The following is a 25,510-nucleotide window of genomic DNA, read 5'->3' as shown; positions in this document are numbered from 1 at the left end:
AGGTGGAGACGGGTGTATCTGCTGTTTCTGTCAATACATTCCGCCCAAAATTATCGTGTATCCCCTGTGTTTTGATCTCATCTCTTGTGACTGCTTCCACTCCAATATATGGAGATTAACATGGTTAAAATAATTGTTACTGCATATTGGGCTTCGATCATTCTCCATTCTCAACTATAGTGCTCTCATACGGACGGGGTGAAAACATTTGTCAACTTCCAACATCCAACGTGATAATATGAGGGTCAGAGAGGGGTTGTCATAATTAATACAAATAATATAGTCAGTTATAATATTCTGACCGCCATTCACTACCCAATACCAACATATATTATGATGTTCTATATTTATAAGTATGCATTTCCCTGTATAAAATCAGCATTATAAATTGTGGTGGGCAGTGTGAAAGGCCAGCTTCTTGCGGAGCTGTCTGCCTTTATTCTCCTTCGCAGTGATGTGAGAAACTTGACCCTATCTCTTGCTTTCTTTCTAGTTTATACTTTGTATGCAAGAACCATGTCCTCGAGTACAGGTGTGTCCATAAACTACGCTCATCCTATCAGGCCAGAAGATGAGCTGGTTAACGGACAAAGACCTCTATGCTATTGTGGGATTCCCTCCAAACTGTGGACTTCGGCGAAGAGCAACAGCTTTGGGAGGCGGTTTTTTAATTGTCGATATTATAAGGGGGAAAACCAGTGTGGATTCTTCCAATGGGTTGATCTTGCAAGGTCGCTACCAGTTTGTTGTCAGCGCACCTTGGAATTAGCAGATCAAAGGAATGAAAGGATGAAGGCTGAACGTGCAAGAATAGAAGCTGCCAAGTTACAATCACTGAAGAGGAAGTACAACATTGCCTTGATCACATCTTTGGTATTATTGCTTGCATTATTATGTACTGTTAAATTTGAGAAGCTTAATGATAATGTAAATCATTTAATGCTACCTAAATGATTTACATGTCATACATTTTACATAATTACTGGTGTTATGTTTAACAATTCGCCATTATATGGGCACCCTTTTGGTAGAACTGTTGTATTTATTTGTCTATTACAATGAGGCCATTTCTTGGGGTGTGCTTTCCCGGATGCTTGTCAAAACTCTCACTACAAAACTGCCTTTAATGCAAGCTAGCTTCACTTTAATTATTTTGTATGAAATGATAATTGTTGTAGTTGAATTATCCCTATAGCATTCATGAATTTTTGTTTTACTGCCAGACCCGTGCTTTGGTTTTATTCATATAATGGTTGTTCACCATTATATGAATAAAGACACAACACATTTTGTGTCTTTACTCAAACTTCCTTCTTCGGTACAAGTATTACGTGAAATCGCTATATTCGCTATATTCCTATTGTGTGATACTTGTATAAATATTTATATATATATATATATTATAAAAAAGGAAAAACTACCTGCAGACGTACGGCGCCTAATTCTGCATGAACGTCCTACATATTTATGCCGATGACTTCTACGAACTAATTCCCACAAAATAAGAATAAATTTAATCTCTGTTAAAAAAAAAAACAGAAGAAGTTAATTAATTCAGATTGAACAGACGGAATCAAATATATATTCCATGTGCTTCATGGTACTTAACGCATTATCAGCTTGCATATGCTGTTAGATTATTTCTCAACCTACCGAGTACTAAAATTTAATACCCTGCTACTTCATCTATGTAGCTGGGGTAAAGCTTCGCCTATAATCCGTTTTATTATCAAATTAGATTAGAAAAAAAATGAATCCACCATAAAAAATTAAACAACATCTTGCATATTCGATTTACCTAGAAAACAACTGATACTTCACCAAAAAAAAAATAAAACACGCGAAAAAAAATTAGTTTGAAACATCTTGCATATGCGTGACTTGCTGGGACACGCATAACTTCATTAAAGACAAAATATGCAAAACATACATCATAGATGAACGTTCACAAACAACTAGAGTACATACCACACTTGGCAAATACACTTATACCAAATAGTTTTAATTTAAGTACTACTTCACCATCCTATCTCTTTCAAAGGCAATAGCAATCATTCCCCAAACCTATCTTGCCACATAGGGATTGTAATCCCATCTCTCTGTGCTGCCATAACTGCAGCTGACTCATGGGACATGTCAACCACCTCAGAGGTTTCGCCCAACTCGTCGTCCGCATCCCTATTTTCTTCACTCAACTGAAGCGCCAATGCAGCCTGAATAAACTCATCATTTGGCGTTATCGTTTTAATAAGGTTGTGCAGTGTACAACATGCGGTAACAAGCATCCCTTGCCTGGTAGGCCGATATCGAGGCATCGCATTCAATATTTGAAACGATTTTTCAGTAGCGCAAATGTACGCTCAATAATATTGCGTAGGGATGAATGACGGTAGTTAAAATAATCTTTATATCCTCGGAATTGACGACCACTATAACGATCAGATCTATGATACCGTTCTCGTGGATATGGAGGCATAAACTTCTCAATGCAGGGAAATGCAGAATCAACAAGGTAATAATGGCCTACAAAATTAGAAAAATTACCAACACAATTGGAAGTAATGCCACTGAAAATAGTTTCTAATTACCAACTTGATCGACGGCATGTGAACTGAACTGTTTAAAAAAGAAATTTCTCAATTATTTACCTTGTGGTGGCCAAGGGAATTTATTCGAAGATCGACTCAAAGCATCCAAGAATACTCGAGCATCATGTGCTGTTCCCTCCCAGCCAGTATATACATACGTGAACTTCATATCGAAGTCACATAAGCACAACACATTTTGTGCGATTCGACCACGATGATTTCTATATGCGTTACTCAGTCTGGCTGGTGCAGCAGCGTCAATCATGGTTCCGTCCATCGCACCAAGACATTTCTGCAAAACCATTAGTATTTATAAATCAGTACATTAGCTAGTAAATATTTTTATATCATGAAATCCATTTTAATATAATGCAATTAATAATAAATCAAATAAAAAAAATTATAAAATACCTCAAATCATGGATAATTGTGTGGGTTCCCTGTAATGTAAGGATGGACCCCATCTATGTTTGTAGGCCTAATGACAGTTCTCCCTAGCTGATGTAGCGCCCGCATGACTGTCTTCACATGCCGGTTAATTGTCTCGCTCGAATGTTGGAATCGGTCTCCAATGATGCGCTGACCTTGTGCATGGCCAACAAGAAGGCAAAACATCCCTAATGATTCCTCCACAGTCACCCTCTCTGTAGGGTCCATTATCAAGGACTGTCGTAAAAGATCACAGACATATCGGAAGGCCGGCACTTCCATTCGAAACATTGTTCTACAAGTCCTTGGGTTCCCATTCAAGACGGCTTCAATATATTGATTCCCCCGTAGGCCAATATTGTGTTCCGGGATGAGAACTCGAGGCGAGCTCAATTGTGATGCCATCCACATCATGTAGACGATGCTCACCTCCTGCGTTGCGGCTTCATCCCCACTCGATTGATATGTGGCCATAGGGTCATCCGACTCACTGGTACGAGTCCTACTTGAGCTAGAATCCTCAATCTCGCTGTTTGTCTCCATCGATCGGGGTTCTTCCGAACTACTATGGGTATCCATTATGAAGACTGGAATGGTTGGACATGAAAAAACAAAACAATATTACAGGTTCATACTTTAAATTGAAGTGGATAGCGTTGCGGTTTTGGAATAAATCAACAGAGTAATCGAAATTTTTTTTAGCCTACGCGGCATTGCCATAACATTTAGGTCTTGACACTCGCATTAAATAGGTTAATAATGACATGTCAAATTCATGAATCACAACGTAGTGGTGTGAAAATGTTAACAGGCATCACAAACTCAAGTGAAATATTTTAAAGAAAACATAAACATCCTGCAAATAAGTGGCTATTCAACGTCGGAAATACATGAAACATGCTGGAAATAAATAGCTGTCTTGAAATGAAAAAACAACAGACAATAAGTAGAAAGACATGCATAAAAGCCACGAAAATAACGAGTAGCCTACAACACTTTCACCGATCACTGCAAACTCCAAGCCCACTGGCTTCTGCGGGCATCTGAGATAGAGACAAATGCCCTCTGCACTTTTGTGCTCAATAAGCGGTCGAACGCCTTGTTAAAGAGGTCGGTCGGTAAGGGAGGTTGTACTTCTTCAAGCAGCTTCATACAATGCATCTGCAAATCAAACGCACCAGATGACTCCATGCTAGTGTTCCCTTTACTGCACTTTCTCGACCTGCAGTACTCCATCGATTCCATCGCTGCCTGTTCTCTGGCCTCGGCTGAACGTTTAATAGCATCAAGCGTCTCGCTCATTTGCACTTGAATGGCTGGGTTACTCATGGGCCCCCCCCTTTGTCGTGTACGAGATCCGCTAGCATATGAGGCGGAGAAGGGTCTAGGTGGGATGTGGGGATCGGCGGAGGGGGCTGCATCATGATCAGTAAATGGTCAGCCACGACCTTGCTGCTCCTCATCAAGCAAGCGCTCATCATCACTGTCTGGGGCCGGATCTGTCGAGGCCCGATGCATGGTACCAGTCGCAACTGAACAACCAAATATTGTACATAGTTGTTCATACTTAGGGCATCCGTACGTCTTGAAATGCTTCCATGATGGTCTCACCTAACAGAAGAAGGGAGTGATTAGATGGAAAGCTGGAATGATGAATTTAATTATTTACAAATACATTGTAAAACAAGAGCGAAATTTATAGGTATTACCCGAATGGCATTCATCCAGTGTTCTTCACTAGCAATTGGTGCTTTCCTCGCTGAGTCCCACCCCAAGCCGGTTTGCTTCATGAGATCGGTAAATTCCCGCTGTCTTCGCTTGAGACGGGCAATTTTGCCCTTAACTTGATCAGAATTAAAATTTCTTGGCCCAACGGCAGACAACCTCTCAGCAAGTCTTACATGATCACCGTTTGTGATCCTCCCTCCCCTCAATCTATCCGAGATGGTGTCTTCATACAACATCTCTATGAGCAGATCCTCAAACCCATCTGCCCATAAGCTTCCATCCCGGGTCGAGTCGATGGTATCATTCTCCATGTGGTTCTAATATATGGAGAATGAAAACCCATGGTTTGCACATGCAGTGAGAACAACCAAACCAGATTTCGATTGTTCAAAGGCACCATAAGATTGTGATGAGACCATGCCATGAAATAGATGGAAGTTGGTACATAATTACTACAATTGTACTCTCATATGAAAGCTAGAATGAAGTAAGTAGATAAGAAGGTTAGATGGAAGAAGTTAAGAAGTTGACGGGGTGGTAAATTGTTATAAAAAGCACAAAAGTTTCATACCTTCGTAGATGATGACCTGGATGTTGAGCGTAAGTTGTAACGCTATAACAAGAAATGGTATAAATTAGGCCTCGGACAAACGAAATAAAGTACCAATTTATGTGGCTTCCAAGATGTGTAGATGATATATAGAGCACGGTGACACCCATTTTCGGAAATGAGAATCACCAATGCTGGTTATTCTCATTTCCTTTTTCCAATCATACCATGGTTGGACAAAGTCCAACAAGTCCAAATAGGTAGGAATCAATCATGGAATAATTGTTATAAATTAAATTACACACAAGTTTATAAAACTTTCTAAACTCAAGATGGGAGATGTGTTGGACTAAACACAATATAAAATTAGTATTTATAAATAAAACACTAATTTTAGCCAAATAATATTGTTCTCCTGTCAGTTTTTGTTTAATACTTTTGTACGTTCTTTAGGTAGTCTTTAGAGTACCTCATGGGTTACTCCCATGAGATCACACTCTGCCATGTGGTACAAATTAGTGCCCACGAGAGGCACAGATTTAATGGGCTGCCATTTTGTGCTAACGCCCTCCAACCACGTCTTCCAGGTCTCGGGAATTTCGGTCATTACTTTTTGTGAATTTACTAGTAATTAAGCTCAATTGAAAGTTGTGGCATCAGCCTTGGTATGAAGTTAATGACATACCAAGATAGTCTATGTTACTGAACGTAGACTACATTAATTATAATAATTGTCGGTTGTTATCATTAATACAAGAGGTTAGGTCTTAAAGGTGAAAGCAAATCACCTTTAACGTCCAGCTTCACAAACATGGTGAAAGCAAATACCTACCGTGTACCACCGTGTACCACTCAAGAACCATGGTGCGTAATTCATGCCAGGTTCACAAACATCTATCGTGATGTTTACACACTGGTACAACAAGGTGATACATGGCCTTGAACGTCCAGCTTGCCAAGACCCTCTTGTATAATCAAATTCTATAGTCAGTAAGGTATGGTTCGATTTATGCATGCCCCAAGTGTTTAGTCGGCCAAGACATTTACCAAACATGTAGAGGGTGTTCTTACCAAACCACCCCAGGTCCTCAAAACAGACTGAACAAAAATTACAAACCATTTCAAGGCCTCACGACACTCGGATCATTGACAATATAGACATCAATACAAACACTACCAATCCAAATATAATGAATATCACATGTGAGAAATGAAGCCTAATGATCTCAACCTACAGAAAAATACATGCCCCTGTCTATTCAAGAACAACTCCAACTACTGAAGGTATTTTCCACACACACCAGATTGAGAATATTAGGGCAGGTTCTGATCCAGCTTAAGTGGGTGAGAATCTGATGGAAAAATACCTGGTAGGAGCGTGTCTTCGGACCGGTGGTGGTGGAGTTATGGACGGCCAGCCATCTATGGTGAGATTTCAGGATGCTGTTGCGAGACTTGCACCGGTTCATTGGGGTGCCTTCGGTTGGAGTGGTTCCCGTATTTTTATAGACCATTTCTTTGGGGCAATGAGGCAGCCGAAGTGATCAAACCAACACAGTGTTAGTTGGTACAATTCGCCAGCCACGCGAGGCGATGGGTCTGCTTTTGGGGTCACTTATATTCCTGAGGAGGACGCAGAACAGAGGCAGAGAAAGAGGGGCAGAGATTCGACTGGGTGGGGGTGAATGACGCCTAACCTGCCAATGACCAGGTTAGGCGCAAAGATTCCCCTTCGCAGGCTGATTTGAACGCACAAAGGGTTGGAGCACAGTGCCTTCAACGGGACGGGGTGAAGCGACGTCACTTCCAAACCAGGGCTTGCGGAGACGCGGTTCGAACAGAGGAGCTGGGTTGCGCTGGTTTTCGCATGCAGTCACGCTGCAACGAGGTTGGCCGAAGAACTGATCTCTGCCGGGGAATGTAGGGCTGCGTCATGCATTGTTGGACTGGGTCTCACCCTAGATGAACGGCAGCTCCATTAAAAACTACACGGGGGTAGTTCGACAGAGGGAAGAGAGAGGTTAGGGGAAAAGTACTTTGTACTTTAGGGACAACAGATATAATATACTATTACGTGTTGTCATATCTATAAATAGTGTCTGAGAATTCTTTATCTCGCTTCAGCTGTCGTGAATAGTACGTTTGGATATATGATCTTGTCTCAGGTTGAGACAAGTTAGGAAATTCTGGGTTTCGTCCCAGCATCCAAACCAGCCCTTAGTACTGATTTATTAATCCTCTCCCTTCTCATGCAACGAACTGTGCTACCTAATTAGTACCCTGTCTTAATAATCTAGTTGCTCTACGAAGCTAGAGATCGACCTAGAAAATAACTACTGTTTTGTTCAAGTAACGAGGCATCGAAGGTTATCATTTTAGGTAAAAAGAAAAGATTAGTAATAGTTTTAAGGTATGCTCATAATTTTTTTAAATAAAAAATATATATTTTTATATATAGGTTTTTGATTTATCATTTTTTTTAAAAAAAGAATGCATAGTAATTGCAAACGGTAAATATCATTTTTCAAAAGAAAAATCCGTTTTACGTGCAGCACCGTTTTACTCTTTTGCTTAACTAGGACGTTCTTGGAGATGCTCGAGTGATTACATGATCAGCCTGATTTGTTTCAGTGGATGAATCGCCTCGTTATCCATTTTACTAGTTGCAAACTAATAATTTAATCTTTAGGTTTTCTCTTTTGGATTGTAGTGTTTTTGTGGTGGTACATCGAACTTGGACATGATATACTAAACATATCAATCTTGCTCTGCAGCTTCTCTCAAGCTGCCCAGTTTATGCCCCTGAATTTAATGATTGTACTTTGCTTTATAGGTGGATTACAATACTTGTCCTTAACTAACCTGACAGTCTTTGCTGTAAATAAATATGTCAGCATTGTCCATAATTGCCTCATTGGTCTGCTGTAAATAAAATATGGCCTGTTCTTTAAATCTTTTTTGAATCTCATCCTCCAAGCCTATACAAATATTGATTGGGTAAGCTGTCCAGATGACAGACGTTCTACTGATAGATTCTGTGTTTTTCTCGGTTAGTATCTCATTTCATGGAATTCTAAGAAATATAAGACAGTTGCAAGGTCCAACACCGAAGAAGCAGAGTACAAGTCTCTTGCATCTACAATTGCTGAGCTGATTTGGTTGCAAACAACGCTATGTGAACTTGGCATCTTCCTATCTCAGCCATCCATATTATGGTACGACAACATCGGGACAATATACCTCTAAGCAAATCCAGTCTACCATTTTAGAACAAAATACATGGACATCGACTTACCATTTTATACGCGATAGAGTTACTGCAAACACTCTAAAAGTTTCCTTCTGTAGCTCCAAGGACCAGTTGGCTAATGTATTTACTAAGCCATTGGTTTCAGACAAATTTGTTAATTTTAGAACGAATTTCATCGTTATTGACACCCAACTAGACTCGGGCGTATTAGCACAATCCCTTCTGATTTAAACTAGCTTTTGAATATTCTAGAATAAGTTTATATTTTTGTTATTCCTTATTTTTTATACCCTTGTAACAGATTTGATTTCTTTGTAAAGTGTATAAATATGTACTGCCACAACACATCAATATAACTCGAATTCCAGGAATACAGTGCCTCTAACATTCTGAAGTTCATTTTGATCTACAGATTCTTGCAGTAACCTGATGGTTTTGACGGAAAAACATCCCAACTTGACAATTTCAAGGACAGGGCATACATAAATAGTTACGAGTATAGAAGCTGTGCTTGAGATACTCTCTCTACGTAATTGGTTTTATTTCAATATTGTTGAAAGAAAATTTTTACAGACGAACTTACGCTGCCTAAGTTGTAAAAACTGCACAATTGGCATGCATGCAACAGATATGAAAATGATGAATCATTGTGAATCCTTTTTCTCAAAGAGGGGTTCGAGGATCGATATCAGACTTAGGGTTCTTCAGTGGAAATCATACCAGGCATCGAGAGTGGGTTTCTTTCTATGAATGTTTTCAGACCTTTTTCACCACCAGGAAATCCCCCAGTTAGCCCCATCAGCTCCTTTTCAAAAGCGTTTTCTGGAAAACTATGATCCTTTGTTGATATCGCATCAATATTACCTGATTTTTCATGCTTTGCAGCAGCAGCGGCTGCGGATGCTTGTTCTTCAATGTTTCTCTTTAGCTCCTGTTGAAGACCTTTTTCTCCATTGCAGATTCCTCTGCCTCCCATGATTTGGAATAGATCAAATTTGGCGCATGTTGTTAGGTGTTGGGTTGATGGCTGTTTATGAATTGTTAAATGGGGTTTGTGAAGATGATGGGAGAAGCGGTTTCCTCCTAGAAAATGGGATTTAAGAGGAGAGCCTGGAATGCTCAGGGGAATGATGGAAGGAGCCATGGTTGTTCTGTGGCAGCCTACCAGGAAGAAGAAAGTTAAAAAGACAGGACTCTTATTTCAATTCTGACCACATAGGGCATTGGCGCATGGAGGGTTTATAAGTTAATTCTATATTATGGTTAGAAAAGAAAATTATAGAATACATCTTTTCTTTTTATACAGTTCAAAGGCAATTTACGTTATGTTATTTCTGGGATCAAAGATAATTATATTAATCCAAAATATTGATGCGTAATTACGTCAATGTCCTCTTTATATAGTTACTAATTTATAGATAAAAGAGTAATGCTAATTATAAATTTTAAGCGTGGAGGTTTTGTGTAGACCATTTATAAAAAGTGTATCTTATTAAAAAATTTATTTTTTATATTTGTTTATAATAAAATCTATTTTTTTTTTTTTTTTATAAAAGAGCTGCACAAAACTTATGTACAAATTCAGTTTGGATAGGGAATATATTTCATCTCATCTTATTATTATAAATTTTTTAAATTTTTATATAAAATATAATAAATAATTTAATTTTTTTAAATTTTAAAGTAATAATAATATTTTATTTTATTTTTAACTTTCATCTCAACTCATTTAATCTCAACTCACTATCTAAACATGACCTAAGACTTATAAAAAAAAAAATTTTAACTTGTTTGGTTATATAGATGAAATGAGATAAAAGTTAAAAATTAAATAAAATATTATTAAAATATAATTTTTTATTTTAAAATTAAAAAAATTGAATTACTTAAAATAAAAATTTAAAAAAACTGTAATAATTTCATCAGATAATATCAACCAAACCAGAAATTTCATACAAGCCTTCGTAAAGCCTTCGTAAGAATCATTACGAAATACGAAATCGACGATTCCATTTCAATATGCATATATTCGCCATCGAACCATTCATCTGCTGCCACATAATGGGGGCAAAAGGGTCTTTTTAGCTTTAAGCACCCGTGCTCTACTATCGAACAGCCATACGATGATGATACGATAGAAGTATAGAACTACGCTTCCCAGTCCTGGGGTCAAAATCAAAGGCTTGTCGTGAAGGGAAACACCTCCGTTTGCCCCTTAACTTCAAAGTTTCTTTCTACTGTTACAAGTTTCTAATCATTATCTTTTTATTGTCGTTGGAAGTAAATCTTCATTTTTTCTTCAGCTTATGTGTGGTATGTATAAGCTCTTCGATTTCTTCATTGACTATAGTTTCATCGGCTATCATTAGATCAATCTTGCTCTGGCCTTGTAAGCTTGTGCCTTTGAATAGATCTTATTTAGGTATTTTTTAGCTTTTTTCATTGATGTTGAGATAGAAGTTAAGAATCACGAGATTGATTATTCTAGTTTTTATGGGTTCTAATTTTTACTCGTATTAAGTCCTTTACACTTATATTTTGGTTTGTAATTAGCGATCATGGGGAATTATGGGTTCCTTGGGTGTAATGTGTTGAAGGCTTGGATGATCTTTTTGAAGATAAACTATTATAGGTTCATGGAGGGGTTGTGGTCATCATAAGTTATGCAAAAAAATATTTAGCTGGAGATGGATTCATAGTATACTCTCGATAAGGGTTATTGTAAGTTATGCACAAAGGAGTTAGGATGAGGCTTTCTAGAGTTGATTTGAGTTTTATCTCCCGGAAGTGTTATTTGTCCAAGTCTATAATACCTAAGCGAACAACTGGACTTCTGCATTAGGGTGAGATTATAGAATCTCCTTTGTCTATTTGATGGAACATTGGAGTGTAGCATTTTTTTATAAGTTCAGAGGTATGATTTCATGGAAAGAATAAATTAAGTAGCTAGATTTTACTTATAAAAATTAGCTATATTTGCCATCTCTCATGATCTGACTTCATGGATTAGCTACAATAACTTCTTGTAGGTCATTGATGACCTGTATGTTCTTGTTCTATGTGTGTTCGTTTAGACACATCTACAGCACTCTCTCAAGAGTGTCTAACTGCTAATTATGATTAAATTTAATGTTTGCTGAGTCATCCCCAGTTAGATTTTAATCGCATTTACTTTTAACTGTCAACCACATGCGTAGAATCGTTATCATGCCTTGTGCTGGTTGAAAATTTTTATCTCACATCAGTTTATTCTTTTTGAACAGCATACCTCCAAATAATTATATGTACTTTTCTCAGAAAGTGTAACAAATGGTGTGGTGGTCATTTTCATATGTTGATTTCATTCTAACATTGTTCTGTCTTCTGAAATGTTAAGTTGAAGTTTCATGGATGTTAGTCTTGGGAAGATAAAGGTTATCCTGGATCACTTTAATGCCTCAACAACCAGCTTGGATTCTCATCAAAACAGAAGTTCATCTGTTTTACAACCACTATCGGATAATTCTTTAAGGTATTTCATTTTCTTTTTGGGGAAAATATTATTAGAAACTAAGCAAAATTTTTGAACTTTCAATATAGTATCATTTAGTCTTCCTTATCTGGTATTATATAGGTATCGTAACTGGACTCAAAGGAGTGCTGCATTCATGTTGAACTTGTTTCCTGTACAAGGGTCGCCATGGGGCTCTAGCACTGATAGTCAGAAAAAGGTTGTTGTAATACCTCTTTAGTAGTTGACAATTGCCATAGGTGAAATTATCCATGTTACCTGACCACTGCAATTTTTCTGATTTCAGGTTGAGCTATCTGCTGCAGAAGTAGAATCAGTTAGATCAGAACTCGCTGATTTAGAGGAGAGGGAAAGTCACTTGAAAGCTCAGTGAGGACAACTTGATACTTGAGTTTGGAACTATCTTCTGCCTTTATGCTGAGAAATAATTATATTTGTTGCCACTTGACCTAGGTTAGGTAAACTAGTGGGTAGGGTAGGTCTTTAGGTTCTAATCTTGCCAAGAAAATAAAATTTATATGAGTTGATTATATCATTGAATGTAATTTAATTTGCTAGTTGATTGTTCTGTACTCTGTAACTCATAAGTTAAATGAAACAACCTGAAGTTAAAGTTCTGATCCGACATGCTTGGCTCTTTAATTTTGAACTTTGAGTAACATTAATGCAGGGGTAACAACTTCTATAACAAGTGAATTTTTTCCTTATTAATTTTAGTTTCTCACTGTTGACTTTTAATAGCGAAATAGGCATCAGTATTGCATTTATTTTGGGTTAGTTTCTGTTTTCTTTGTATTCACACTAAAATTTTCTAACATATGCAGGTTGGAACATGTCGATGAGATTTTGCGGTCTGCTCGCCTGTCTGGTTATTTGTTCATTCGAACTGTAATAATTATTTCCACTTTGCATTTGTTCATACTGTTTATTTGTTGCATCTTACAATCTAATAGTTTTCTATTATTTTTATCTAACAGAGGTGGACAGCTCTACCAGGAGAACCTCCCCCTTTAGATGATACTGACGTTGATGATTGGCTTCCTCGCTTTGTTGTCCTTCATGGACCATGTATATTCTTCTATTTATTCTCTACAGGTAGTTGAATTGTTAGTGGTAATTTCTTTCTCTTGACTTTCCGTTTTATTTTTTTATTTTTTTTAGAGTCTGACTTTCCATTTTCTTGAAAACTGGTCATCCTTTATTGTATTGTCATGAAAGTAGCATCCAGGTTTCTCTAGTGTCCTGTTATGCCAGACGGTATACTTCTTGTCCGTTGACTTTGTAAAATTTACATGTGTCCCAGGGGCGAGACAACCAGTAATTTACTGTACTATTGGAAAATCTCGATGCTGTAAATACAACATATTACCATTGAAACCCTTATTTGGTCAGAAAAATGTTGTTGTTGTTGCTGTTATAACTATTTGTCATAAGTTGCCCGACCCAAATAAGCCTATAAATACTCATTTCTTAAGCTCCTAGTTGCACCACTGATTTTGATGGCTATAACTAATGTTATTGTCTACTGCTATAAATTTTACTTTAATTTACTGCTTTGTCTTAGTTTGAAAGTAAAACGAAGTTCCATTTATTAGATTGTTAGGATTATCAGATATGATATAATATGATAGATTTTGAGCTAAGCAGTGAATAGCCTTTCCTGGAACATCAATTTGGAGTCTGCATTTGATTTTTTTTAGAAAGTAATAAATTTCGTTAAAAAAATGTCAATGAGCTCGTAATTAAATGCAGACTAAATCAGTGTGATATCCAGAAAAACATATGATTTGCTTGCTTAATGAGCTTAGGAACACGTGCAGATCTGAGCCCTCAAGATTCCACCCTTCTATCCGACATTGTTGAAGTAGGTCCCCTTCAAAGCTTAATGCGAGAAGATGAGGAGACACGCTATGCCTTTTTTATGCTAACTCGTCAAGAACTGAGATATGAGTGCTCAAGTATTTCCAAGATTCAGGTACGTAAAGTAATTTGATGAGTATGGTAATTTGCTGTTCGGGTACGTCAAGTCTTCTTATAGTCATTCTTCCTTAAATTTGAATTTATTTCCCCTCTCTTTTTTCAGGTGGAATCTTGGTTGTCAGTACTACAAACTGACTGTAAATTGGGTTCTGATACAACAGCTCCCAATGGCTAGTCAGATTTAACATCAATTACTCAGTTCAACCAGTAAGTTGTACATAGATAGAAATTAAATTTATACCTTGAATTATGTGGATGTAATGTCTCAAAATTTATTGACTACTGCTCTGTACATTAGATACATTCCATTTCAATAACAGACATTTTATTTGTTCTAAGTTCTGACCCTTCTGTTTCAGTAGTAATAGAGATTCATAACTGCATTAACCTTTCACCAGGACTTTTGATCTTGTAACTGTAAAGGTCTTGTGTACTAAACATGCATTGGAAACTTATTTTGAATAGCACAAACTGTCTCTATTTGCTTATTGTTACAATTATTCCCGAAAAGTTCTTGTATAATCTTCACGTTCCCAACTCTTTCCTTGCCTCAAACAATTACGAGTGAATGATTCTGTTTCTGTGGGTTAAGAGAGCTGTGAAGTATGACAAGCCTGGCTTATGCAATAAAGTGGAACTGCATCTTTGTGTTAGTGTATTACCTACAAAGAGAACTTCCATATCCTCTTGCTTGTGACCAAAGAGTATATTTCTTCTCCTGGGGGAGTAAAATGGCAGATAATCAATAAAAAAATTTCGTAAAAATAAATTTACAAATTAATATGATTTGATATGATATTAGATTGTAAAGTTATTTTTATGCGTATCGTATGAAATCACATCAGTTTGTAAGCTTACTTCTATAAAATCTTTGGGATTATTACACTTCTGCAATGGCAAATGAGAGACTTTGCAGGGCTGAAACAAGGAAGAGAATCGCTATAAAAATTATGAATTAAAGTTTATCTCAAGCTTAACAAGCACGTTGTAGCCTTTTCCTGGGTAAAAGTTTCTTGATATATCTGCAAAGGAAACAGTATCAGTCTGTCATGTTTCGGATCTGACGTCTCATTCAAGTTTGGAGAGCAAAAGTTTCTTACCCATAATACTTTTTCGTGTAACTTGCACAGATTCTCGACATAATGCTTTTTCAAAAGTAGCAAATCTCAATTGGCCACCGCCAGTTGTTTTTAGATAATTTGATGAGATTATGCAAACAAAATGGTTAATGACTAATGAGTAATGTTAGGCTGCTGCAGAGCAGTGATAGCTGGAAAATTTATTTTTTTTATAGTTTTTTAATATCTCTAAATATTTTTAAAAATTATATTACTATATTAATAGTTATTTTCTTAATTAATAAATAAAAAAAAATTAAAAAATTAAAAATATAAATAATCATAATAAATGAACAAAATAAGAGAGAAAAATAACATTATTCATGGTTAATATATTGCAACCATTTTTATGGCCAAAAATGACCATATCGAAAGCACATCTCTCTTGTTCCTTCTGCAGCACTCTTTCCTTCTTGTCTTTTTTTTTCAGATAATCTAAAAAAAGGTTTTTAGTTGGGATATAATTTAAACAGGTTTAAGTTATACAAGTCTCATATATTTTTTTTAAAAATGGAATAAATATAAAATTGATATAAAAAAAAACTAACTGATTTCAATTTTTTCAAATAAAATATGCGATACTTACGCACAGCAAATATTACTGAATTAGTTAAAAGCAAGGAGTAGGTGGTTTATGTATGCAAATTGCCAGGAAGTCAAAGCATTTGTAGTAAATAGCAAGAGTAGCTGAGTTTCTAAGTTCTTGCTATTATTTATAGGAAAATGAAAAAATTGAAAGAAGAAATGGGGGATGATAATATTCTAGCATGCATGAAAAGTGTTGTTTCTCCTTTTAAATTTTATTATTTTTAATTATATTTACTGCTTGAACATATTGTGATTATTCATTTAAATCATAAATATATAAAAATTATTTAAAATGCATGGTATTAAACTTTAAGATTGTGTTTGGATGTTGAAATGAGTTGAGTTAAATTGAGTTGAGTTGAGATGATAAAATATTGTTAGAATATTATTTTTTAATATTATTATTATTTTAGAATTTAAAAAAATTGAATTGTTTATTATATTTTGTATTGAGATTTGAAAAAATTATAATGATGAATTAAAATGAGTTGAGATGAGTTTGGTAACTAAAATCACCCTAAAGTTGAAAACAATAATTATTACTGGTAAAAATAGGAAATTAATTTAAAGAAAAAAAAAAACTGATCGGCAACGTCGGCAATAAAACTTTCAACCACGATTTCGGACTTTTTGAGGGGGGGGACCTTGCCACTAAAAAGGAAACCCAAGCTGCGGCGGCGTCTCTCTCTCTGTCTCTCTCTCTCTGAGTCATTCGTCCGTGCTTTTTCAGCATCGCACTTTGCATTCAACTCGTCGCACAGCTCCTAACGCTCCTCCCGATCATTCGAACAATGACCTCTCAGATGTTCCGTTCGGCTTCCAGAGCCTCCAGGTTGCTCCTTTCTGCTGCCTCCAAAGGCTCTCGTCTCTTCTCTGGTAAAATTTATTAGCTTTCATTTCGCATTTGCAATCGATATTCCCTTCGTACGAAACCCTTTCCTTTCTTTATCTTCTTCTTCTTCTTCTTCTTCTTCTTTTCTTTCGTTTAGTTTTGTCGCCAAGTAAGTATTTTTTTGAGTTGTTTGGTTTTCCCAACAATTCTGGAGCTAACTTGCCGATCTGCGAACCGGTAATCTGTTTGTTTGGACGGAAAGTATGTCCACCAAAAATGTTTTCTAAGCAAGTCATTGAAGGTAAATTTTCCTTGAATGTGCTTAACCACTTTCTTTGGTGGATAAAACCTTTTTTCTTTTTATAAGAAGATATTTCATTAATATTGAAACATAGCCCAAGTATATACAAGAAAAATAGACCTAGTTGGTGGATAAAACTTAAAATCCTGAAGCTGATCTCCTTGAAATTAATTGTCTCCTAGCCAAAAATGAAGAAGGAAAAACCAGCACTAGCCCAGTGTTTATAATTTTGTTTTTTTCCTGTCTTTGGATTTTTGAATTCCTTGAAGCACGTTGACTTCATCTCTTTGAGATGGTATTACTATAATTTTGCTCATGGTTGTGTGCTCGAGATTGCTCTCTTGACGATTCTGAGTTGTGGCATTCGCAGAAGGGCGAACCGTAGCTGCCGCTGCTACAGTGTCATTGAGAGAAACGGTACCGTTTCTAGCTTCAAATTACTGGAGGGCCGGTTCTGAGAATACATCCAGAGGATGGATTCAAGGAGCCCTTGCTATTCCTGCGGCAGGTTCGGACAGAGGAAAAAGCCCATATTTTTCTAATTTTCGAAGCTAGTTTGTGCAACTTCGATTGCTTATAATCCCTTTTGACTTCATAAGATTGTTATTGTGTACATGACACGTGTGTATTAACTGCGCATGTATTAGTTTGAAGGTACAATAATCACATTCTTTTCTAATTGGATCTGGGTAGTTTTGTTTGTGGATAATTCATAATTATATTTTTTGGAAGCACACGGAAATGACGATTTAGATGTACCTCCGAGCAGAGAGTCTGCATTTAGTACCTTCTCTGATCAACCTTCATAATCTCTATAAAATCCTGAGAGAAATATCAAGGGTTTTGGATCACATTTATTATGCCAGCAAAAATTTCACTGTCAGATACGTTGAGCTTCCTGCTCATGAGTGCTATCTTACAGCTACAGTTTGTTAGCAGTAATATCGTTGTTATATTAGCTAACTGATGCAGATTTGGTCAATATCTGAAAATTTAAGGGGAAAATCTCTTGTGATAACAAGTCGCCTATTCTTTTAGTCACAAGATGTTGAGAGTATTTTTTCCCTCACGTTTTCCAATTTCTAAGATTATAACTTATCCTTTTGTTTTTGTTATAATAGCTTACATGCTCCAGGAGCAGGAGGCACATGCTGCTGAGGTATTCTTATAACCATTTTATTACTTATCTATTTCACTGTTATCCCAACTCTATTCTCCTTTGCCTTTTCTGGTGCTCAATGACAAATTTTGTCACTATTCTTCTCTATTCAGCTAGAGCGCACTTTCATTGCTATCAAGCCTGATGGAGTTCAAAGAGGGCTGGTGAGATACCATTGGATTTCTTGCACCATTTTTTAGTGATCCATTCAGACTACATAAAAGGAACTTTGCCTTTTGCAAGGGAAATTGTTGATGACAGTTTCCATATTTTTACTCTATTTGTGCTTGCCCCCACTCCCAAGTCCACCCAGGAGAAGGGGGGTTGAGTGTGTTTTTCTTTAAGTTAGGAGCTGGATATTTATCTCGTCTGAAACTTATCACGTCTTCCAGATTTCAGAAATAATATCCCGTTTTGAGAAGAAAGGGTTTAAGCTCGTGGCCATTAAAATAGTGATTCCTTCAAAGGATTTTGCACAGAAGCATTATCACGATCTGAAGGAAAGACCTTTCTTCAATGGCCTATGCGACTTCCTTAGCTCTGGCCCTGTTATTGCAATGGTTAGAAGAACCAAAACTCTACTTATCAAAAAGAAGAAGAGCCATAACTCATCTAATTACTTACAATGACATTTGAGCTTGCTGAAGTCAAACTTTTGATTCCCTATACAGGTGTGGGAAGGAGAGGGAGTGATAAAGTATGGTCGAAAGTTGATTGGAGCTACAGATCCACAGAAGTCGGAACCTGGAACCATCAGAGGTGATCTAGCTGTGGTTGTTGGGAGGTATTTATCTTAATGATACACAGTTTTTGGTTCCTTCAAATACAATATTCTTCCAGGTCTTGATTGTTTACTTTGCCTTTTGCAATCTTTTGTGTCTCTTTTAAGGTAATTTCAATTTAAGTTACAAGGTTCTGAATCTGACTTAGCAAAACCTAATTAGGCCCTTGCTTTGCCAAGAATAAAAAAAAATGTATCATGGGCCTGGTGACTGCTCTGGTTTTGCTTTCCACATGCATACACTGTTCATTACTTTGTCATCATGATTTGTTGCTCAAGAAAAAAAGGACAAAATCAAAAGTTGAAAGAACATAAAATAAAAACATCTGACTGTTGTTGTTTGCCATATAGAAACATCATCCATGGGAGTGATGGTCCAGACACTGCCAAGGATGAAATCAATTTGTGGTTCAAGTCAGAGGAGTTGGTTAGTTACACTAGCAATGCAGAGAAGTGGATCTATGAAGACAACTGATGCTGAATTTTGCCTTTCTTTTCTTCAAGTGAGTTAGGATCCACATGAAGAGTGGGGGTTAAATCATAATTGTTAGAATAAAAATGCTTTTTGTTGAGGTGAGTGATATCATTGATTTGCTTTGAAAATAATTGGCAGATCTAAAATTTTAGCAATAATATAGTTTCACCTGTTTTCGTTGGACCCAAATTACTAATGAATGTAGTCATATCAATGCATTCATATGCAAGTTGCAAGTAGCATTGATGCAATATTTATGTCATCATTGTCCCTCGGTGCATTGCGAAGTTATGGCATCGAGTTGATTTTAGGTGTATTGGTGAGATTAATAAACGTAGTATCTCAGTTTATGTTACGAGAAGTTCAAGCTTGATTATATTAAGAGCTTAGTTACAAGAAGTTCAAGTTTGATTAGAGAAAAAAAAAATCTTGTTTATGTTCATTTATTCCAAATCGAGTAGCTGGGCAGAACTCCCTGAGTTATTATTATATCAATAAATCTTTACATCAGCCTACTATTGACTGCAACCGCAACACACCTAACGTGTGGACCAGCTGATGTGCTCAGGTGTGTGGAGGGGAAAATAAAAAAAGAAGTAAAGAAAAGAAAAAAAGTCAGCTCAGGTGTGCTACGGTTGATGTACTACAGTGGACTGTTCTATAGCTTTACTCTTATTATATTGATGTACAAGTTTTTGAACGTCAAGCTTGAGAAGAAGCAAAATACGAGAGAGATACAAGGTGGCTTTCAAGCTTGTCATTAATTTGGTATGAACTTGAGAGATACTCACATAGCCACATAGGTCAGAGAAGTTCTGTAGAAAAGAGGCTCAATAAGCACAGAGGGTAGGAGGAGGGCAGTCAAAGATGGCCTCCATACCTGAGCATAACCATGGTATCACTCTACATGTTGGGATTCAGACGGGAGGAGTTTAGATGCTCGAAAGTATGTCGAGTTTGGTTCATAACCTGAACTCAACTTATCAAAAAAAAAAAAAACCTAAACTCAAAACTCCATTTTTTAGCTTCGTTTTTTTTAAAAAAAATGAGATGAGATGAGTTGAGATTAAAATTAAAAATTTGAATAAAATATTGTTAGAATATATTTTTTAATATTATTTTTGTTTTGAAATTTGAAAAAATTGAATTATTTATTTTATTTTATATAAAAATTTAAAAAAATTGTAATGATGAGACGTGAGATTTTTAAAATTTTCAAAAGTTTGGATTTTAATCTTAAAAACAAACCAGGCGAATCCTTAAGAATTGAAACCCATGTCTAGTACATGCCAAATTACATAGGAGTAATCTAAAGACCATTGAGCTATCATCTTTAACACTTAACTGTACTAATTTGGTTATTTTTTATGATCATTTATTTTAGAGTAATATTCTATATAAGTTTCAAATAAACAAGTTTCATAATTTTTTTTTATAAAAATGTGGATCTCATTAATAAAAAAAAATTATATCTTTTTTAAGTGGAGTTCATTTTTTTATAAGGACTTGTATGAAGCTTATACAAATCATTTCTCTTTATTTTAAATTAAAAACATAAATTTGAAAGCATGTACAACCGAAATAGTATTTATTATTATTGAAAAATGATAAACACAATATTTTTTATAACTCTTTACATAACAATATTTTAAATAAAAATATTTGAGTAAAATAATTTAAAAAAGGTAATATCATTTTATATAAATATTTCTATTTTTAATATCATTGTAAAAAACTTCGTATAAAGAATTATATTATGTGTGAAAACAAATCAAACTATTACAAAAAAAACATATATAATAAAAATCTATTAGAAAAATTTATTGTAATTGTAATTACCATATTCCATTCTAAAAACTCGCGTGGGGCTAACGCGTTAACTCCCAACGGGCAGATTCGAAACCTAGATATAAAATATTATTTTACATACGTATCGTAATCAGCAGCTTCTCGTCTAGTTCCTTTGTGTGTTCGTGAAGTTCCGAAATTGTTATCCGCGTTCTCGATAAGCATACTGTCGAAACCCTAGCCCTAGAATTCGCTCTGCGTCTCTCCTTCATTGATTACGGTTTTCTTCGTCTTTTTTCTCTCTGAATCAGTGAGTTGGTTTTTTATGTTTCTGTTTATTTTTTTAATCATATTTGTATGTGTCAATTTTTTGTTTGCTGGAATCGTTGCGGTAAACATTTAATCTTGATGCTCCTTCTGACTTACTTTCGTATAGAATATTCAATTCAGCGTATCCGAACTGAGTGGGTTTGGTTCTAGTGGAATTTTAGGTGCCCTAGAGTTCAAAAGGGGGCAAAGAATATGAGATTCGAGTATATTGCTTGGTTTTAGATACTCGGGAAAATAAGAATAGGAAATTGGTTAAAATATCTAGATTCTTGTTGCTGATTAAAACGATATAATGAAATTTCCATGTACTTTATGGAAAGTATCTTTTAAGAAAATTTAGTGTTTTTGAATAAAACTTTGAAACAGAGTGTTTTGTTTCTCCGCCTTCTTATGTTTGAGATTTTGGTTTGGTTTATTTTACCACGGTTAGGGTTGCTTATAAATTGTTGTTTTTGCTCAATGACAGCTACTTACTTTAATCGGTTATCGCATCTTTCACGACTGACTTGCATACTGTCAGATGGCGGCTAAACCTCTTACAACTGAGGCAATTGCTCTTACAGAGAAGAAAATGGACATGGCATTAGAAGACATTATCAAGATGTCCAAAAACACCAAAACTAAGCCTAAGAAGCAGCAGAGGGTTCTGGTAAGACGCATGTTTTGGCAAGATTTTTTCTTCTACACTCGATATCATAGTCATTAAAGCTATATGTCTTTAGTTACAAAAAAAAAAAAAAAAAAAAAAAAGAAAGTTACTATATTTCTTGGTTTGTGCCTGTAATATATAAATGCTACTTCCATGCAGAACAAGAGTCAGAAATCTTCAAATACTTTTGCTCAAGATAAATTCATGAAGGCGAAACGTTTAATGGACACAAGATCCTCACTTAGACAGGTATGCAACAGTTGCTGCTGAATTGAAGTATTTAATTTTGCTTATCTATGTTACCTGGGATCTTATCTTTCTTTTTCTAATTCAAACATGGTAAACAGGGTGTCTTAGCTCAGAGAAGATCAAATTTCCAGCAGAACCATTTTCCTTTGGCAACTGACGTTGCACGAAAGGCTCCAGCTGCTCCACTTCGTAATAGAGCTTTCAGAAGTTACAAAGTGGCTAATTGGAACAAATCAAGGTATTTCATCCCACAGTTATCTAGCTATTATTAATTTTAATTGTCTTGGGTAACAAGGCTTGAACCTCAATTCTGATGCTGGTAACCACAATTGACATCTAATGTTATTATCTAATTGTGGAATTATTGTAGGTAAATCTGGGTTCTTCTATAATGTTGATCACATCTGCCTTGTGCTTCTGTTAATGTTCATCAAACTGCATGATGTTGTGGAAGTCTGTATATGATATGCTTTCTATGGAAATTGACCTATTTGGGAATATTTCCATGTGTTGAATGTTTCCGTCATGAAATCCTGAATAGCAGGCCTGCATCATGCCTTTGTCTATGTGGTGTCCGAAGTGCATCGTAGGTTGAGCGGTGCATGTCAAGTTTGCAGTGGCCATGCTACTTTGGAAATTGGAGTTTTGTTATTGGGATTGGCTGTTGAAATAGTGGACTACAAGTGATGAACAGGGATATGACTGAAAGGAGATGGTTTAATGAAATTGCGAAATCAAGTGTGTAGTGGAAGTTCATGCAACTGTGTTTTGCAAAGATAGCTATCATATGCACACTGGACAAGCTAACATTGTGCATTTAAGTGGCTCATTGCTGGATAAGAAAAAATTACTTGTCTTGTGGTGTAAACTGAATGTTTTCTAGTTACTTAGTAAATGCAGCAGTCGCTATGTTTCCATCAGTCTATCTGAAGGTTGCAGTTATATCATCATATGTATGGTTATTCTTCCATATGCTCCTTGGTGAGATGCAGTGTTTTCCCTTGATCTGTCAGATTGTTCATTCTTGAGACGTGATAGGTAGTGCTGGTCCGTACAATTTGCTCTGATCCTCCATCCCTGAAGCATTGTTGGCGTTCATACATTCTGATAATTTATGTGAATTGGGAATATAATGCCTTGTGATCAACACCCGTGAGTCGTAGGGTCTCTTAATTCAGGAGATTTCTGCATTTTGGAACTTGTCTGCCATTTCTAATCCATCTGACTGGCAGGTCATCTATGCTTTTCTTGTTCTTTCTTGCCAGCTACCTGGACGATTGGATTATCATTGAATGTATACCATGGGATGGAACTGAAATGGATGGTTCTTGGTCAACTAAAACAGATTCATCTGTTTCGGGTTTTGTCGGGTACATTCTTTGCTTGAGATCTGAGAGACTGCGGTAGCTGAATGTCAAAGAGCATAGAATTTTGCTCCTGTTATTTATTTTGAAGTTTCTTTAGCTGCTGGCAGCTGTATTGGCAATGTAGTTTGGTTTTAACCTAGTTTTACTAGGTGTGAAATTGGATACTCATCATTCTGCAAAAGTTTTCATCAGTTCCGTGAGTGGTGCAGACACCAAGTTTCCAACACGACTCAAAGTTTCCTTGGCGAAGTCTCTTTATTGAACTGAAAGCAAAATGAGCCCCTGTGGGTTTCACCAAAACTGCTGTCTTGTAATTGTCTCTCTTTGTTTCCACGTGACCAGAGTGTGAGGTCTCAATTCTAGATCGTGCATTGTAATTGGAAAGGGATGTGATATAAAAGAATTCATACAGCAATGTGCTCATCTTCACTTTCTTGAAGTGACTACTTTTTCCTGAAATGGTTTGTCTCAACATTCTGTTAGTAGGATATAGATAGAATCCACATGGTAAGTCACTTGACTCTCGACCAAGTGAGCGCAAATGCAATGGTGGTGGTGGTTTAATTATTAGTCCCTATTGGCACAGGCATTCTGAACTCTACCTATCTCCCTTGTTGGACAAAGTTCTTGATGGTATGTCCTGTTTTAAGCTCTCCAATCATTGTTTCTATTTCTGGTGCAGGGATGGTGTTCCTCCGAGGAGAGCTGCAAATGGAGGCTCTTATGCAAAGGTATTCTTTTACGTTGATGTGTGGGATGAAGTCCCACATTGAAAGTGATTTATGACATTGCTTAGTAGGATCAGCAAGCGTTGATTGGTGTAATATCAAAAATTGCATCATATTTGGTCTGCCACTGAAGAAAAGAAAAGAAAGAAGAAAAAGTAATCTCTCTCTTTTCAATGGTCTACTAAAAACTTTCTTTGTAAAGTAGATGACATTTGGAGAGAAAGTTGGTCGTGATAACAAACAAGAGAGAGAATATAACCTACCATTATCAACCAAGAGGGATGCTAGTGCAAGGCTTCTGGAAGTTCCATGGCCTTACGAGGATTTTTTTTTTTTTTTTGGGAGACCTTATGAAGTTACATGGCCTAATGAGTGGTTCTACTTGTCTATTCTACTTATAAAAAAAAAAAACTACTTGTCTATTCTATGTTGGATTTTGTGAGGGGTAATGTAAGTCATTCACCAGAGTGCTAGGTGGCTAGTGGTCTTACTGCTAGCTATGCAAAATCAATCGTGTTGATGAGATTCATATGTTGTGTGCAGTCACAGCTGCTGCCGCAGCAGGGAAATGCAGTGCCCAAGCAAAGGTCTCAAACTCTGGACTCGCTGTTTGCAAACATGAAGGAGCAAAGGATGAGGATATTGTCACGGCGGAACAATGCTGAACAACACAGCGGTGGTGGCCTACGAAGACCACCATGGGCAAGAGGCAGAGTGGGCAACTAATTCGAACTAGTGCCATCTGGAACGTATGTCCTGGCATGAGTAGTGGTGTTTTTGTTGACTGGGTCTGACTGCAAACCTAATTGGTGCAAGTTGGAATAGCTAAGAGTTGCCGAATGCAGAATACAGAATCTAAGGCCTTTCTCCTTTTTAAGTTTGTTTTACTGCCATTTTCGTTGACAATGGATGATTTTGTAATTCCTTATTTCCTTTCGCTTGCTTTTCACTGGCAATGTATGACACTTTATTACGGATTGTTTAGGCTAATCCTTGCGCGTTGATTTCATTGCTTATTTCCTTTAGCCATTCATTCTATTCCCAATAAATTCTTCATACCAACTTTGTCTTTAATCCCCTTTTTCTTTCTTTTCTATGTACTTGTGTCC

At 36.4% G+C, this 25,510-nt stretch overlaps 3 protein-coding genes across 4 annotated transcripts; 2 read left to right on the top strand and 1 right to left on the bottom strand.

Moving 5' to 3' along the window:
* Window positions 1-9,056: 9,056 nt before the first annotated feature.
* On the bottom strand, window positions 9,057-9,783 carry LOC118349444 (NAD(P)H-quinone oxidoreductase subunit S, chloroplastic-like). The gene has a single exon (XM_035693886.1). The coding sequence runs from the start codon at window positions 9,687-9,689 to the stop codon at window positions 9,240-9,242; it is 450 nt and encodes a 149-aa protein (XP_035549779.1). The 5' UTR covers window positions 9,690-9,783; the 3' UTR covers window positions 9,057-9,239.
* A 914-nt stretch (window positions 9,784-10,697) lies between these two features.
* Window positions 10,698-19,645, top strand: LOC108993788 (nucleoside diphosphate kinase III, chloroplastic/mitochondrial-like). The gene is made up of 15 exons (XM_018968817.2): window positions 10,698-10,858; window positions 11,922-12,056; window positions 12,159-12,255; window positions 12,343-12,425; window positions 12,881-12,944; window positions 13,034-13,151; window positions 13,877-14,031; window positions 14,140-14,179; window positions 16,538-16,618; window positions 17,246-17,383; window positions 17,997-18,034; window positions 18,148-18,198; window positions 18,427-18,594; window positions 18,706-18,818; window positions 19,167-19,645. The coding sequence occupies exons 2-15, from the start codon at window positions 11,932-11,934 to the stop codon at window positions 19,288-19,290; spliced, it is 1,395 nt and encodes a 464-aa protein (XP_018824362.1). The 5' UTR covers window positions 10,698-10,858; window positions 11,922-11,931; the 3' UTR covers window positions 19,291-19,645.
* Window positions 19,646-21,217: 1,572 nt separating this feature from the next.
* LOC108993771 lies at window positions 21,218-25,426 on the top strand. Of its 2 annotated transcripts, none has more exons than XM_018968787.2 (6): window positions 21,218-21,388; window positions 21,929-22,057; window positions 22,217-22,306; window positions 22,405-22,544; window positions 24,356-24,404; window positions 24,945-25,426. In XM_018968787.2, exons 2-6 carry the CDS (start codon window positions 21,929-21,931, stop codon window positions 25,125-25,127), a joined length of 591 nt encoding a protein of 196 aa, XP_018824332.1. In that variant the 5' UTR covers window positions 21,218-21,388; the 3' UTR covers window positions 25,128-25,426. The 2 variants fall into 2 exon arrangements, with proteins under 2 accessions (XP_018824332.1, XP_018824333.1); XM_018968788.2 differs by having other exon boundaries at window positions 21,875-22,057.
* Window positions 25,427-25,510: the final 84 nt, after the last annotated feature.

The sequence above is a fragment of the Juglans regia genome, chromosome 9, assembly GCF_001411555.2.
Source record: "Juglans regia cultivar Chandler chromosome 9, Walnut 2.0, whole genome shotgun sequence".
NCBI classification, from domain to species: domain Eukaryota; kingdom Viridiplantae; phylum Streptophyta; class Magnoliopsida; order Fagales; family Juglandaceae; genus Juglans; species Juglans regia.
This window is presented reverse-complemented; position numbering and strand designations above follow the sequence as displayed.

Coding starts and splice junctions, on each gene's coding strand:
- LOC108993788 (XM_018968817.2), top strand. CDS start 11,932: ATGGATGTTAGTCTTGGGAAGATAAAGGTTATCCTGGATCACTTTAAT. Junction 12,945..13,033: donor GTTATTTGTTCATTCGAACT/GTAATAATTATT, acceptor TTTATCTAACAG/AGGTGGACAGCTCTACCAGG. Junction 18,595..18,705: donor CTGGCCCTGTTATTGCAATG/GTTAGAAGAACC, acceptor TTCCCTATACAG/GTGTGGGAAGGAGAGGGAGT.
- LOC108993771 (XM_018968787.2), top strand. CDS start 21,929: ATGGCGGCTAAACCTCTTACAACTGAGGCAATTGCTCTTACAGAGAAG. Junction 22,058..22,216: donor AGAAGCAGCAGAGGGTTCTG/GTAAGACGCATG, acceptor ACTTCCATGCAG/AACAAGAGTCAGAAATCTTC. Junction 22,545..24,355: donor GCTAATTGGAACAAATCAAG/GTATTTCATCCC, acceptor TTTCTGGTGCAG/GGATGGTGTTCCTCCGAGGA.
- LOC118349444 (XM_035693886.1), bottom strand. CDS start 9,689: ATGGCTCCTTCCATCATTCCCCTGAGCATTCCAGGCTCTCCTCTTAAA.